General features: G+C 35.5%; 1 protein-coding gene across 4 annotated transcripts in view; it reads left to right on the top strand.

Moving 5' to 3' along the window:
* msl-3 (male-specific lethal 3) overlaps window positions 1-16,598 on the top strand; it is a 229,436-nt gene that overhangs the window by 194,815 nt on the left and 18,023 nt on the right. For all 4 annotated transcript variants that reach the window (XM_090382007.1, XM_090382005.1, XM_090382004.1 and 1 more), the window contains 2 exons: window positions 466-1,029; window positions 7,900-7,984. In XM_090382007.1, the coding sequence (XP_090238133.1) occupies window positions 466-1,029; window positions 7,900-7,984 (649 nt within the window). The remainder of the gene's footprint in view (window positions 1-465; window positions 1,030-7,899; window positions 7,985-16,598) is intronic.

Below are 16,598 nucleotides of genomic sequence, written 5' to 3'. Positions count from 1 at the left end.
TTAGCGACTGAGTTAGCATCATTTCTGTCTCACATTTTCATTACCAATCAGTTTTACTTCAGTGTGAAAAATTTAGTAGGTGCCACCAAAGATGTGTTCACATCAAAAACAAAAATGCATATCTCTGCAGTTTAATAGCTCAATGATATAAAAACTTATACAATAAAATGCATTGATATTGTGTTTGTACAGTTGAAATTTTGGCACGTGAAAGACTTGTATTCCACGAGTGGTAATATACTGCTGGGTCTTCATTTTAGTTTATTTGTAAATAAGGCTAAAAAACAAGCAAAAAAAAAAAAGCGTGAAGTATCCCTGGTAAAGTTCATTATGTCTCCTGAAAACTAATTTGGAATTCATTCTCTAATTTGAGCTAAATTTAATTTACATTTTCTAATATATTAAAAAAAAAAAAAAACCTTTTAGTGTCTTCTATTGACTATCAATCACATTTTATAATTACAGAAGAAAAACCTGTTACAGCAGCAAGAAGAATTCTTCGTTCATCATCAAAGGCAGACAATCCTTCTACTCCTCCTAAGATTTCATCTGATCTTCAAGAGAATGAGAAAAGCCCAATTATAAGACCAGAATCGCCTGTGATGTCAGGAAGTCCTACAAGATCAAATCGATCATGTAGTAAAGGCACTCCTGCTACACCAAATGCATCACCTTGTTCCACCACTGTGACAACTAATGCTGCCACGACCACAACCACTACTAGCAGCCAGCTTTCTCAGATATCAAATTCGTGTTCAGGGATTACCCATGCAACATTACCCCATAGAGTTAATCCTCCTCCTCCTCTTAATTTCTGTAGTATTTCAAATAGCCTTAGTTCATCTGCATCTTCGACACATTCCAGTTTGTCTAGTCCTAAATTAGATAGGCCTCTACATCACATCCTCAATGCTTCTAGCCTCCTCAGTGAAATACTATCCTGGAATATGTTGCCATCATATATCTATGAGCAGATACCAGCTCCACCATCACTAATATATGGAGTACAGCATCTTCTGCGCCTTTTTGGTAAGCAATTATGAATAACTAAAATTACCTGAAACAATTGTTTGCAGTATCTTTCAGTATTTTGGCCATATAGAAATAAATATGCTCAAATTAGCATTGTTTTTGTTAGTTCTGTTGTATTGTTCCATTGTGTGTAAAAAGTCCACATGCCTATATACAGAATGTCACTTAAAATAGTACCTTTTTAATCAGAAGTTTAAAAAAAAACACTTCTTTAATTATCCAAAGTTAGTTGTGTTAATTATTCATAATGGCAATTGGTTGTAGTGAGTTACCATAGTAAAGTACAAAGTATGAGCAAAAACTCTTTCTGAACTGACTGCAAGATAGCATCAACATAGAAAAATTCATCTTCTAGATCAGGGATCCCCAAACTTTTAGAGAAGCGGGCCACACAATGAATTTTTCCTAATTACTGAAAACTACATTCTCTGCATAACTTGAATGTTATGCACGGAAACAAATTTTATACCTATCTATATCTATTGATTCAAAAATAAATTGATGGATATGTAATATAAAATATACCAGTTTGTTTATATAAAATTTTAATTACAGGTCGGCCATCACTAATCCGGACATAATTTCCGTGAATGTAATTTCAAATTTCGCAGGTAGGCACACCGACCGGCCACTACTGTTTTGGTGATGTTGGTTGTTGCATAATACATTGTCCATAACAGATAAAGTTGAACTCTGAAAAAACTCGACAACGGTGTGTCCTGTGAGAAGTTTAACTCTGCTTAATTGTAAATTCCAGCAATTTCTCTCAGTTCCTCTTATTTTAGTAATTTTCTTTTAGCTATTCCTTTTTAGATTTTTTTTTACAACACACTTGTACAAACTTGTGGAAAAACACAACACAGTATGATGGATAATACAGCACACTAATGAACTTGTTTTTGCAAAATCAATACTGACAAACTTATTGCAACGTTTGAGAGTTTATTTTATCCATTTAGTTTTATTGCAGTGCTCGCTGCATGTGCAATAAACTAATCACAAACGACCTTCATATGTATGCCATAATACCTTCACATGTATATGTGGCCGACACGGCTTCTCAAGAAATAAAGTACTGTAACCTACTGGGCTACGTCGGCCACATATATGTGACATTTAAAAAGTCTCTTTTTATATATATATATATATATATATTGTTGTTGTTATTATTTGGTTTTGAGGAGCATTAGCAGCTAAGGCCATATTGCTCCGGGATTAGGGAATGCGGTGGTCATTCCCTAACCTTTCCACATCCTTCGTATTTGGTGGTGACGGGCTCAAACCCCGGTCTAATCAAGAAGCGTGTGCTACGCACTGCTGCTCCTTCCCGCCTGGCTACGGAGATGCCTATATATATATATATATATTAAGCGAAAAAACGACAACACTGACATTACAATATTTATTTTAAAATTACTAATCAAATTATTTGCTAAATATTTTTTCCCCTGGGAATTTTTTTCTTGAGGTGGCTAGCTGTTGGGTAAACTGTATGTGCTAAAATAACCACCGATGATCCAGCTAACTCACTAATCCGGCACCCCACAGGTCCCAACGCTGCCAGATTTGTGATGGTCGACCCGTATTACTTATTTATTGTACTAATCACAAAAATACAGTTAGTAATACAACAAAATTATAATTAATGCGATGAATGTGGTTGTAGAGTGCGACTAAGTTTTGTAATATCAGGTTTTAAAATACTAGTTCCAATTCTTAAAAAGTCATGTAAAAGCTGGTCAGTTAGATGTGTCGTATTTTTGATTTTACATATTTCATTTTTAGATAGTATGAACCAGAGCTGTAATGCTCAATACGTTCTATGTTGATATCAATATTTCTAAAATAATAAGAGAAGCTTGCCTCAATATAGTACGTAGAACACTTCCATATGATGCTCTCCAGAAATTAAAATGAAAAAATCGAAAATCTTACATTAGAGTAACAAATAATTAGAAATCAGTTTAACACAGTTAAAAATAAGAAAATTAATTAAAAGAATTTAACGAAAAAATTGCAAAACGATTTTCCTTCCTGAAGCTGACAACGCTTTTCGGCCATGTGTCGTGATCACAGGAATGAAAATTACCAAATAGGGGTGAGCATGAAACTTAAATAGGGATTATTTGTCTTCGCACATGCGCATAAAAGCCCACGAATCGGAGATCAGCTATGACCGGCGAACATTAACAGAATTCTCGTGTAATTTAATTTCTACGGTTTCTGCAATTAATACTCGCGTATAATTATGTTGGACACTAAGCATTTTGGCCTCGTTAAATAAAAAGTATGTTTTCGTTAACACCGTGAAAGGCTAATTCTGGCACTACTGAACGAGAACGAACTGAGGCTGCATGTTGATTAACACAAATATTCAGAGGAAAACATGTCGAACCTGGGTAAGACGAGTCATAATCACCACAAGAAATGTATACCAGGTCATTAATTTGTGTTGCGAACGAGGAAAGGACTGAGCGATTGTTCGGTGTAATGTGTAATTTCCATATTGGCCTGGCCACAATTTTAAATTCAGTATCTTTAAAGAATCTGTTAAGCTGTTCTTCATTAGTAAAGGCATACGATGCAAGAAAGCAAGCTAAAACTCCCATTTCACCCCTCCATTCATTCCAAATGCCTGTCCAGCTCAGCCTTAAATTTGTTTTGGCTATTAGCTTCCACAACAAAAGATGGAAGCCTGTTCCACCCATCAATACCCTCTGGCTAAAGGCAAATTTCCACACATCTATTCTACAACTATCTTTCCTCAATTTGAAACTGTGCCCCCTCAGATTCTTAGTGTGAGCAAGAAGAAGAATCCCATCAGCATTCAGCTTGCTCAATCCATTGAAGGCCTTATACACCTCAATCAGATCACCTCTCAGGTGCCTACTCTCCAGGTGCTGCAATTTGCAGCACTTAAGCCTTTCTTGGTAAGAGCACCACCCCTTTGTTCCCCCTCATCAATCTTGTTGCCCTTCTTCGTTCTAGCAACTCTACATCCTTCCTAAAATGAGGCCTTCAGACCTGTACACAGTACTCTAGGTGTGGCCTAACCATTGCCTTGTATAATGGGATAATCACCTCCTTGTCCCTGCTTTAGGACTATAATGCATTAGGGCTTATGCTGCACATGTTAGTACACAGCTAATCCTAAGCCTGAGGCATAAGTTATAGTCCTAATTGAATTTATATCTCATATTGTGGAGTTATACTTCATAACTGTTTTGCCATCATTACATCACTTGGGTACCTACCCACCCACCGAAGAAAGGCCAAATAGCCCTGAAACGGTGCCTTCTGGATGGTGGTTGGTATCCACCGAGAATTAAGTAACAATAGTTTTCTCCTTCAGGTGAAGTGTTACTTATTCGAAATAGTGCAATGTCATGGCAACTCGTCGTGAAGGTGTATTCACAATATGAGATATGACTTAAACGATGCTGCTCTTGCAAATAATTTGCTAATTTAGGATTAGCTGTGTACTAACGTGATGCTTTTGCACCAATTTGTAAATAGTCTGACTACTTTGTATCCATATCCTCCCTTTCCGATGTAAATTTGAGTCTAGAATGAATATTATTAACCGAATGTAAAATGTCTTGGATAGTACTACTATTAGTAATAACTAGAACATCATCTAAATACCTAGTATGTGATATGGGGTCGAAAGGGCGGCAAATGTATATGCTCAATCGTTGAGAGTTAGATCTCCGATATTAAACCACTCAGGCTCAATGCCATTGGCAAACCAAAAATTTGTTTCTATACTCTGTCTCAAAAGGTGATATAGTTGGCCTCAACTAACAGTTTAATTAAGTGAAAAATTTCCTTAATAAGAAGCTTCGTATAATTAATCAGTATCAAGTTATTATTTAACATACTTCTTCAAACAGGCCTCTGAGGTTGGGTATATTCATACTGTAGTTTTTAGTGTTTTGCACCAACCTTGCGTAGAAATAAAAATAAAAACACCAAGGAAACTGAACTTTTGATAACTGTGTTTATAATAAATTACAATAACCTGTATTTGCAATAAATTTAACTTTACAATAAACTATACATATGGATTATTAAAATCTGCTACATTACAATCAATAAAATGCATTAAAATATACTAGATTAAAAGCGATAAAAATCGTAGCTTTCAAAGGCTCCAGCCTTCTTCTTCAGCGGTGTTTTCTTGTTCTGCAGTACATCTTTAAATATCAGTAGGTTAATGGTACTCCTCACGTGTTTTCATTCACACGTGTTCCGTTCTCTTGCGTTGTGGAACCGGAAGTGGCTCGAGCGGAAGTCATACGGAACCGTTCATCCCTTCTGAGGATAGTGGTCTCAAAGATGGGATGAATCCGCGTACCTCTATCTCTATTAATGTTAATTGTAGTTCTGGGACCGTAAGTGGCTCGAGAGTTTGCGGATTTGTTCTACAATTAACATTAATAGAGATAGAGGTACGCGGATTCATCCCATCTTTGAGACCACTATCCTCAGAAGGGATGAACGGTTCCGTATGACTTCCGCTCGAGCCACTTCCGGTTCCACAACGCAAGAGAACGGAACACGTGTGAATGAAAACACGTGAGGAGTACCATTAACCTACTGATATTTAAAGATGTACTGCAGAACAAGAAAACACCGCTGAAGAAGAAGGCTGGAGCCTTTGAAAGCTACGATTTTTATCGCTTTTAATCTAGTATATTTTAATGCATTTTATTGATTGTAATGTAGCAGATTTTAATAATCCATATGTATAGTTTATTGTAAAGTTAAATTTATTGCAAATACAGGTTATTGTAATTTATTATAAACACAGTTATCAAAAGTTCAGTTTCCTTGGTGTTTTTATTTTTATTTCTACGCAAGGTTGGTGCAAAACACTAAAAACTACAGTATTATTTAACATATCCCAAATAATATCTAATGAGTATTCAACTTTTACATTCGTATACAGGGTGCATACCCAACTTGTATGCACTTGGTCGCAAGCCGCGACAATGTGTTAGAATTCATATGAATGTGTCTTGACGCTCCCGATAATGTTTGTAATTTGTTAACGTGTCTGTTTTTTATTTTTGAGGCCTGTGCTTCCCGTCACAAATCTATGGAGGTCTTCGATACATACTAATCATTAGGATGTAGATAATTTTTTAATTTGTCGCGAAGCTTCCTAACCTGGGAAAGGTGTTTTTATTTATTGAGCATTACAGCTCTGGTTCATACTGTCTAATTCATTTTTTAAACTCTTATTGACTATTTCATTCACTTCCTTTCTCTCCAGGTATAACCTATTGATACACACAATTATGGGGGATTTTTTGAACAGCTTGGTACAAAATTACATAAAATTAAGACTAAGATGCTTGGCCCAAAGTTATCATATTTCTTTTCTAAAATATTGCCTTCAAAACAACATCGTTCCAAAGTTTGCCAGGGTCAATTTAAATCAAAAAATTTCAGGCATAAAACAACTAGCACTTGCCACATCGCGTAATATCGTTAAACTTGCCTTAAAATCTCGATATTCTAATAAACAGAAATACCTTTCCCAGGTTAGGAAGCTTCGTGATCAATTAACTGTGACTATTTTTACTGTGACCATGTAAACATAGACAGGAGAAATTTACTGGAAGGCATGGCTCACTCACTTTTCCGAAAAGGTGCCTCCGTAGCCAGGTGAGCAGGAGCAGCAGTGCGTAGCACATGCTTCTTGATTAGACCGGGGTTCGAGCCCGTGACCACCAAATACGGAGGATGCGGAAAGGTCAGGGAATGACCACTGCAGATCCCGGAGCAATATGGCCTTAGTTGCTAATGCTCCTAAAATCAAATAACAACTTCTCCGAAAAACATATTCCCGTTTGTCGGAGTAAAGGGGAACCACAACACGGGTTGACCAGAGGCTATGGAAAGCACATTGACTAGTGCGACTTCTCGGTATGTGACTGCATAGGTTTTATGGACACCACTAACATTGTGAAACGGTAATCCCTTTCACCCTTAATTCGCACTTTCTAATTACCTATATTGCCTAAAGGCCAGAGGTGAGAACAGTGCATACAAAGTTGTCCCTCCTAATCCATCCGTTATATGGAAATTTTCTTCTTTCAACAGAAACTGTTTTAAATGTAATTACCAAGGGGAATCAAAAAATTCACTATAAAGAAGTTCGTTAAACAGAGGTTTGACTGTGCCATTAAAATGCTGGGAATGGGGCCTCGCTCGCCCCACCGTAGTTTCGGCTCTGATACTCAATAATTGCATTCATGATTTCATTTGTAAAATAAATGATCGTCTCAACAGTGGGCTCTCATGAGCCCACTACAGCTCACCCCTGGATATAATGATAAAAAATATAATTTCCCATGAAACCACTACTTTAATGGTGGTGGTTGGGTGAAAAAGGACAGACTTCTGTGCTTCTGTTGTTTACTTTTGATGTGAAGGAAACATTAAATACATTATTTTGCAGGTTACTTAAAAATTTTCTTTGGACTAAATTTAATAAAAATTATTGCCTCATTAACATTATTTTTATTTATTGTAATTTTGTCGTGTTTAATTATTTAATTCCTGTCTCTTTGCTACATGATAGCCAGGTGGTGTAAGTGTCCTTTTGTAACTTTATGATTTTTAAAGTGTGTCAGTTTCATGAGCATTCTGGATGCCAGATAGCTGTGCTTTTATTGTACTGTGATAAATAAGTTTAAATTACTGAAATAAATTTTTGGCATGACAGATGCAAGTTGTTTTTTACCTTTAATAATGAGAATGAAATATATGTAAGTAATGTTTGCAAAGAGTTTTAACCCTTGATTATTCAAATATATTAGCTTTAAATATAAGATCTGTCTTGCTTTGTATGTTTAGTGAAGCTTCCTGAGCTAATTCATCGAATGAACTTGCCTAGGCGGAAACTAGGACCATTGATGGACTACATTAAAAGTTTCCTTCAGTGAGTAGCTGATTATTTATTTTCAGTAACTTGATGCATATATTTTTAAATTTAAATTAACCGTTGTATACATACATACTCATACTATAGTAAAATATTATTTTGTTCTCAAAATAAATGAAATAGTTTTATTTCATTTAGTTCTCAAACTGTGGGTTCAGACTCATTCCTGTTAAGTTAGGATTGAAAAATGAGTAATGTAATATTCTTTGTGCATCCATACAATTACTGCATTTTTGATTTCTATACAATTATAACAAAATGGTTAGAGTTTTGGTTACAATAAAATCTGAAATTTCTTATGAATTCATAAGTTCTTAATGACATAACATTAAAACTTAACTTACAATAAACACAGTAGATAAATATTCATTATCAGAATACCTGTACATAATTACAAGGTTTCATCTGATGTTTTCATTCCATTTTGTCCAAAAATACTAGGATCTCCCTTCTCTTACTTTCCATGAAATATCCAATAAGAAGCAATTATCATTTAAATTTTAGAGTTTCATATCAAATTAAAATCTAAAATATATATAAAATCAAAGAGAGATTAGCTAGAGAAATTAACCTTTTAACCTGACACTAGTCATGCTAGACCTGGCAAATGTTGCTTTCTAAATTGGGTGCATAATAATTATTGTTTTAAGGTTAATGATTAACTCTTTCAGCACATCCCTAAATATAGACACAGTTTTAATTGATTAATTTTGGAAGTGAACAATAATTGTTTGCTCACAATTATACATGGGAGGAACCCGTCAGGTCATGTGCAACAATTTTTGCCTTTCACTTCATCTTCATCAGTTTCTCACCCAACAGTTTTTGCTTCCACTGCAGAAATTACATACTCTTTCTTTTATAATAATTAATTACATAAAATAGTCTTGTGTCAATTATTAATAATTATTAGCTGTACATGTTGCAAAAATTACGCAATTGGTAACAGACTTTGTATTGTCTGATATTTTCAAGAAAATATTTTGACAATTCATTGTCATCTGTATATAAAGAACTTATGTAAGCAGGCATTTCGGTTGCTGGCAATGAAACTTTACCGTTTTGACAACATGTAGAAAAATGATTCCCAACCTTTTCACACTTAAAATGTGAGGCTTGACAACGAACACACCTTTTACTAAGAAAGCCAATACTGTGACACGTTAAATCTTTTGGATCCTTAAATGCATATTTCAGACTGATTCTGAATACATTTGCAGAAACACGAAAACACGTTTCTTCTTTGCCACAAGGTATGTTCAACATGATCAGTCAGAGTAGCATGGCAGTGGACACTGCCGCATTCTGACTGTGATGTACTTCTAAATTCTTAAATTACTTACCTTATGTAACCTTAAAACAAAAAACAAATAAACTCAAAGTTGATAACAATAACAATAAAATTATGAGTTCTAAACGTATTAAACATAGCGAAGGCAGTGAGTGCATGAGCTCGCGTGGGCAATGGGACATACAATGAACAGTGTGAGCAGTGCAATGGAATGCTAACGATTAGTTCTTTCTTTTAAGGTAGGCAGTGCTAGTCATATAAAACTTTAAGTCGTATAAAAATATGGCTTACTTTTGTTTGTTGGTTTTTTAAATCTTAAATTTAAAAAAATAAAATACTTTACTTTTGCATTTAAATGCCCATTTTAGAAAATTTACACCTTGAAAAGGATCACTGCTTTTCAATATTAAGGTGAATAAATAAATATAATGATAAACCTAAAATTGAAATATTCATAAATTTTATTAAGTACAATACAAAATAACATTTAGTGGACAAAACTTAACATTTAATGAGATGATTTAAGCTGGATATTTTTAAATAATTGTTCAAAATTTGGTTGCAAATTTGTGACGCCAATCTCAATACATAATGAAGATTATGTCCTGATGGTATTTTTCGATGGAGCTCCAGGTCTTGATGGTATTTCTTGTTCTCAAAACCTGCACTCCTGAACTTACTCCTCTTTTATGCCACCTTTGTGCATTTTCTTATTCCAAAGGTGTTTTTCCTTCTGCTTGGAAATTTGCTCATATCCAGCCAGTTCCTAAAAAGGGTGACAAATCCCTCCTATCCAATTACTTCTACTCTTTCTAAAGTAATGGAGAAATCGCTTAACCGTCAACTCTTAAACTATCTAGAAACCTTCCGTCTGATCGATGATCATCAGTATGGATTCCGTCAGTGTCGATCCACAGGTGATATTCTGGCCTATGTTACCAATTTATGGACAAATTCAATGGAAAGGTTCTGTGAAACACAAGCAGTTGCTCTTGACATCTGAAAGGCATTTGATCATGTTTGGCACAAAGGTCTTCTAAACAAGCTTCCATCTTATGGTTTGCCAACTGTTCTTTGTAATTGGTTATCCAGTTTTCTCTCTGACCGCTCATGGAGGGCAATGGTAGATGGCTCTCTATCTTCTAACTTCACTACTAACACTGATGTCCCCCAAGGTTCAGTTCTTTCCCTCCATTCTTTTCCTCTTGTATATTAATGACCTTTCATTGAACGGAAATCCTATCCATTTTTAAGTGCCGATCTCCAGGTAATTCTCCAGTGGGGCAAAGACAACTTAGTTGATTTCAATCCTTCTAAAACTCAGTCCTGTCTTACATCTTGCAAAAAGGATTCTTCTGCTCCTATGCTTATCTTTGTTGACAACACTCTGATTTCTAAGCAAGATGATATATCTCTTTTGGGGATTACCCTGACTTCTAATCCCTCTTGGCACAAGCACATTACAAATATTGTGTTACAAATATTAATGACTCATCTTTAACAGAATCTCTCCACTCGCTGTCTCATAGACGTACTGATTCTGCTGCATGCCTTTTCTACAGGTACTTCCATGGTCACTGTTCTTCTGAATTGGCTTCTATAATTCCCACTGTCTCTTTCAAAACAGTCCGAACACGTGCCGCCAACATCCATTTACTGTCCAACTTCGAACTCACAGAACCAACTTTTCATCTTCCTCGTTTATTCATTCAACTTCTGTTTTCTGGAACAACCTTCCTTCATACGTATTTCCCCAAAATTGCAGTGTACAGAAGTTCAAGTTTAATATCAACAAATATCTTCTTTCATCTTCTCAAGTTGTTTTTGGGGTTTTCATAAAAAAAAATGCTGATCTGTTATTCTGTTTCTTTTTAAATATTTATTTGATTTGACGACTTAAAAGAATCTGCTTGCAAACATACGTTGATCCAAACAAAGTAGCCATTTTCATGGCATTTTCTTATATTAGCAGAAAATCTTCAGATGGAAAAGCCTTGTAATAGTTTAAATATACTTATATACAGCAGGCCCCCGTTATAACGCGGTTCGCTTTACGCTGATTCGTTATAACTCTGTTCTTATATCTGACTATAACGCTGTCACAGATCACTATAACGCTCTTTTACAGATTACATTTTTGACATATTTATCGAAATCGTTTCATTTGATGGAGTCGATAGCTTGAAAATGAATAGCAAAACAGCATTAAAACGTTTCCCACGCCGACTTGAGCAATTTTCCCACGCTCAGTGAAATTTTCTCTCACGCTAATTTAAGTACAGTGACTTGTTACATAGTTCCAAGATCAACATTTTAAAAAAATGATCACGTATATTGCTTGTAATATTTGCGTTATATGCATTTATCCGAAGTCTAGTCATCACTCAGTACAGCATTAGACATCGTGCGTAACGGACAGTTTACTTGAACATTGTATCATAATTAATTCAACCAACGCAGTTATATTTTCAAAGAGCTAATAATGACCGACAGGAATGAAAATGCAACAACGTCTGGGCGCAGTATGAAGACTATAAATGTAAGAAAAAGACTGAATTTGAAAATTAAATTAGACGTTTTGAAGCGAATCGATTCCGGTCAACGACAAGCGGATGTGTGCCGTAATTTAGGACTCGCAAATTTAACTGTAAGAACAATTATGAAAAAATAAAGAATTAATTTTAGCAGCGGGAAAGATAGCTGTTCCACTGCAAGCAACTAGGACTAGACCGGCTATTAGGATTGAAATGGAAAGACTAATTTTTTTGAAGATAATATTCCAATGCAGAATTCAGTTAAGTTAAATATTAAAAAAAAGAGAGAGAGAGAGAAAGAGATTAGCCAATACGATGATCTGAAGAAAACTCGCCTAAAAAAAAAAAATGTGGAACCATTTAAAACTGGTAGAATAGATTTAAAATCCCGGGAGAAGCCACTAGTGCAGATTAAGGAGCCGAAACTTTCGAAAAAGAACTTGTTAAAATTATTGAAGAGGGGTATTATGTGTTATACTTCTCAACAAGTTTTTAACATAGATGAAGCAGGACTTTTGTGGAAACGAATGCCTAAAAGAAGTTTTATATTGAAAGAACAAAAAACATGCCAAGTTTCAAAGCGGCGAAGGATCGGTTGACTTTATTGTTGGGTGGTAACGCTGCGGGCCATTTAAAATTAATACCCCTTTTAGTTTATTTGGAAGAGGGCCAAAGTTCAACTCAAAATCCACACATTTTTCATGATTAAATTCATCCATTAAATTCATTATTTTAATTGGAATTTTGTTTACTTTTGAGACGCAAGTAGTTACCACATAATTATACGTATGTAATGCAGAATATTTTATATGTGCAAATATTTGAATATTAAATATTTTGACCGACATTTGTGCATCTTTTCATTACCGTTTATTATTGATTAGGAAATATCCTATGGCACCGACCGCAGCTCACAAATACATATGTTACCTTATGGGAAAGTGGCGCTCGCTTAGCGCGGATTCACTTAGTGCTCTGTTTTTCCGGAACGAATGATCAGTGTTAAGCGGGGGTCACCTGTACCTATATACTTATATCTATTAAATATATCTATATACTTATTTTTGAATCATAATTTGGCTTGAAGATCAATAATTTCAAGTTGCAATCTAGTATTGTAGTTTTCAACCATAGAAGTAAATGAGTTCTCAAACAAAAGCTTATATGTTTTTTCATGAGATTTTATATCAGAAAATCGGCTTTCAAACTTGTCAAAAAAATAATTGTAATAACGAACGTCAATGATTCTTTAGAAATGTGTTTCTCCTTTAGCTCAGTACAACATTCAAAGTGAACTAAATTGTCTTGTTCGACTGGAATTTAAATAATAACAACTTATTCTGAAATGATTTGATGTTACAAACAAATCAGGGGCTCACATCTAGTTGAGTATGGGTTTGGCACACCCAGGTTCTTGAGCTGGATATCATCATTCTTCTCTTTCTTGGTGATTCCCTCCTCCTCCTCCTCCTCCTCCTCCTCCTCCTCTCTCTCTCTCTCTCTCTCTCTCTCTCTCTCTCTCTCTCTCTCTCTCTCTCTCTCTCTCTCTCTCTCTCTCTCTCTCTCTCTCGGTAATTCAGAAATATATGAGGCTTATGCTGCACCAGCATAAGCCTCAGGCTACCTTGCACCATATAGCTATTAATAATAATAAATCAGACCAATTTTCCTTTCTCTTGTAGTTTTAAATGACTAGAAATGTCTGTATGCAAGATCAAACAGCCACTCCATATTTGATAGTTGTTTTATTGGTTTCCCTTTTTCTGTGTTGAAACATTCAGTGATGTTTCAACAGCCACATTAAGGCCATGCGATATTGTAAAATTTACAGTTGAAATATACTTTCCCATAAAGAGCTTCTTGATGCACAATGCAGTGAATTCCAATTGGAGTTTCAGCTCCAATATCTATCATTTTCTTGGTTATTCTACCCATAAGCCCATGTTTTTACCAATCATATTTTTTGCACCACCAGTTGTGACTCCTAACCGTTCAATGATGGTGAATCCTAACTTTTCGATAGATTGGTAAAGATTTTCACCTGTAGTTGTTCCGCACGTACTCTGTAGATCAGCTAAATTTTCAACTGGTACAAAATTATCATTAATTCCATGTATGAAGATGAGGAGTTGGGCTGTGTCATTTACATCAGCATTGTCATCCAGTGCCACACTAAAATATTTAATTTGTTTTATGCTTCCCAAAAGTTGTTCAAACAAATTCTTTCCAATATCTGCTCTTCGCATAATTGTTTGTTGAAACAAACTGTCTTGTATCATTGTTTGTTTCTCTGGACAAATTTCTTCAACAACTTTTAACAAACAATGCTTAACAAATTCACCATCATTGAACGGTTTACTTTCAAAAGCGATCAAATGTGCAACTTGATAACTGGCATACAGCAGATAAATTTCTTGACTGATACGTTTTCAGTATATTTTGTTGTTTTCGTTTTGTAACTTTGAACACTTTTCTTTTCGCAGCACTCCTTTATGTTGATCATAAGATTTATGATTGGAATCAGTGTTATACAGTAATACCCCGACTTACGCTACCCCGACTTACGCGAACTCGGAGTTACGCGGTTCCTGATTTTTTCGTTTGGCAACGCTGCCGCCCACTATCTTCAAGGTCGTTTTTCATATGTTATCGATATACGGTGCGACGGCGGAGAATGAGAGCGAAAGATGAACAAAATTCAACTTTGCTGATTTTATGTTTTTTATATCAGTGAAGGGAAAAACACATTTCACCATAATAACGTAAAAACCAACACAATTCCAGCTATCGGTATAATCGCAAATGCAATTAGATCGAGTTTACTACCAGTTTATAACAGATTTCACTAGCAGAAACGCAACTGGATTTTTATTGTTTTATGGTAGTAACCCCTAGAAATGTGGGGTGTTAATAGTGTATCTCTGCCTTTATGGTGTTGTTTATTCAGTTGCTACATGCGCGCAGCTTTGTTTATGCGTATCAAGCGTGCCTCCTCGTTTTGTAATTGCGCTTTATTCCCTAAAAATTAGTAAAATACTTAATTAAAAGGTGTGAAAAGGAAGCGTACTGGTGAAGACACTGCAGATTCAGAGAGAAAAAGAAAAGCAATTATCGATAAACAGAAGTGGACTGGGTCAAAAATTCTTACCCGGGAAAATTTATAGTGGCCTCATACTATGGTTTATGGCCAAAATCACACTGGCCCACCGGGGTTACACTGGCCCCGGTAAGGCTTATGGCCAGTCCGCCTCTGTCGATAGAGAAAAAATATGAAATTGTGAAACGCTTTGAGCGAAATGAAAGACCATGTGATATTGCACGTGTTACAGGCCTAAATGAAGCAACGGCGAAAAGCACATGACAACTGCAAACTTGACAGGTTGAAAATTGAAAAGGGCTCAATTGTAAAGGGCTTAAAAATTTTAGAAAACATAGACTCCAACGAAGAACGCGTTATAGCTACAAAGCAAGGAATAAAAAAATTATTAGCTTGCTACGAAGAAATTCTGCGTGAAAAAAAGAAGGCGCTGTGTCGTCAGACGAATTTGTTAGATTTTATGAAGCCATCGACATCGAAATAACTTTTTAACGTAAGTCATTTGTTTTTTTAATACATATTTTGTATTAATATGTATACAGAACTGCAATTTTATTAATATTTTTCTTCTAAACTAGTGTTTTTGTTAGTCCTTGGTCCCAATTGAGCAAAATTTATATGTATTTATATGCAAAGTTGTACCCCGACTTACGCGAATTCGACTTACGCGATTTTCGTCGGACCCACCTATCGCGTAACTTCGGGGTATTACTGTATTCTTTAAAAACTCACAATCTCCTAACACATCAAACACTGCTTTTCGTGGTAATCAATGAAGAAATAGTCTTCAGTCCACCTTGGATCAAAAACACGACACTCCAAATCGATTTTCTCCTTTTAGAACATTTTTAAGAACGATTTTTTTAATTCAATACAAATTAATAATTAATTCAATGCAATGAACAAGCTATATCAAAATACATAACTGTATTTAGCATACATATGACTGCACTGAACCACATGTACATGTTTGATACAGTTGAGCTGGATGCTTGCATGCCTGTACACGCAGCGGAGATTAATGCTGTTTTAGTTCACTTTCTGCGCAGGCCTTATAAAAATTATTTTCAGACCAGATCTGGCCTGCGGGCCATAGGTTGGACACCACTGCCCTAAGGCATTTACTAACTTTGATGATTAATCTCCATTTTGACTTATGCAATCTTTAAAAAAAAAATTTAACCATTTAGCAGTAACTATGTGAAGAATTTTGATGAAACTTGCCATTTAGTTTAAATGAAAAATGCAGATTTTAATGGTACTGTTTATTTTTATTATTTAACTTCAATTACAAAAAGTTTTGGAATCACTCTTTTTTTTTTGTTAGTTGTTGGCGCACCAGCTTCTGTGGCCATAATGCACCTCCCAAGGTTTTTGCATTTTACTGTGATCCAAGCCCGAGGCGGGATTCGAACCCGTGACCTTTGGGTTGCCAGGCAGGCACTTTACCCACCTGGCTAGCCCGATCGGCGGAATCACTCTTGTATTACTGTTACTATTTATTAAAATTACAACAATCAACCCCCACTGGCTCAAGGAAACCTTCCTTCCTCAGTTTGAATTTATGTCTCCTCACGTGTATATTCTGAGCAAAAGGTGGAATACCATTAGCATTTTGCTTGTTCAATCCATTCAAAGCTTTAAACATCTCAAGACCTAGCACCTTACAGTTTCCAGGTCTAAAGATGC

Source organism: Mastigoproctus giganteus, chromosome 9 (assembly GCF_048544385.1).
Source record: "Mastigoproctus giganteus isolate SK-2022 chromosome 9, ASM4854438v1, whole genome shotgun sequence".
NCBI lineage: Eukaryota > Metazoa > Arthropoda > Arachnida > Uropygi > Thelyphonidae > Mastigoproctus > Mastigoproctus giganteus.
This window is presented reverse-complemented; position numbering and strand designations above follow the sequence as displayed.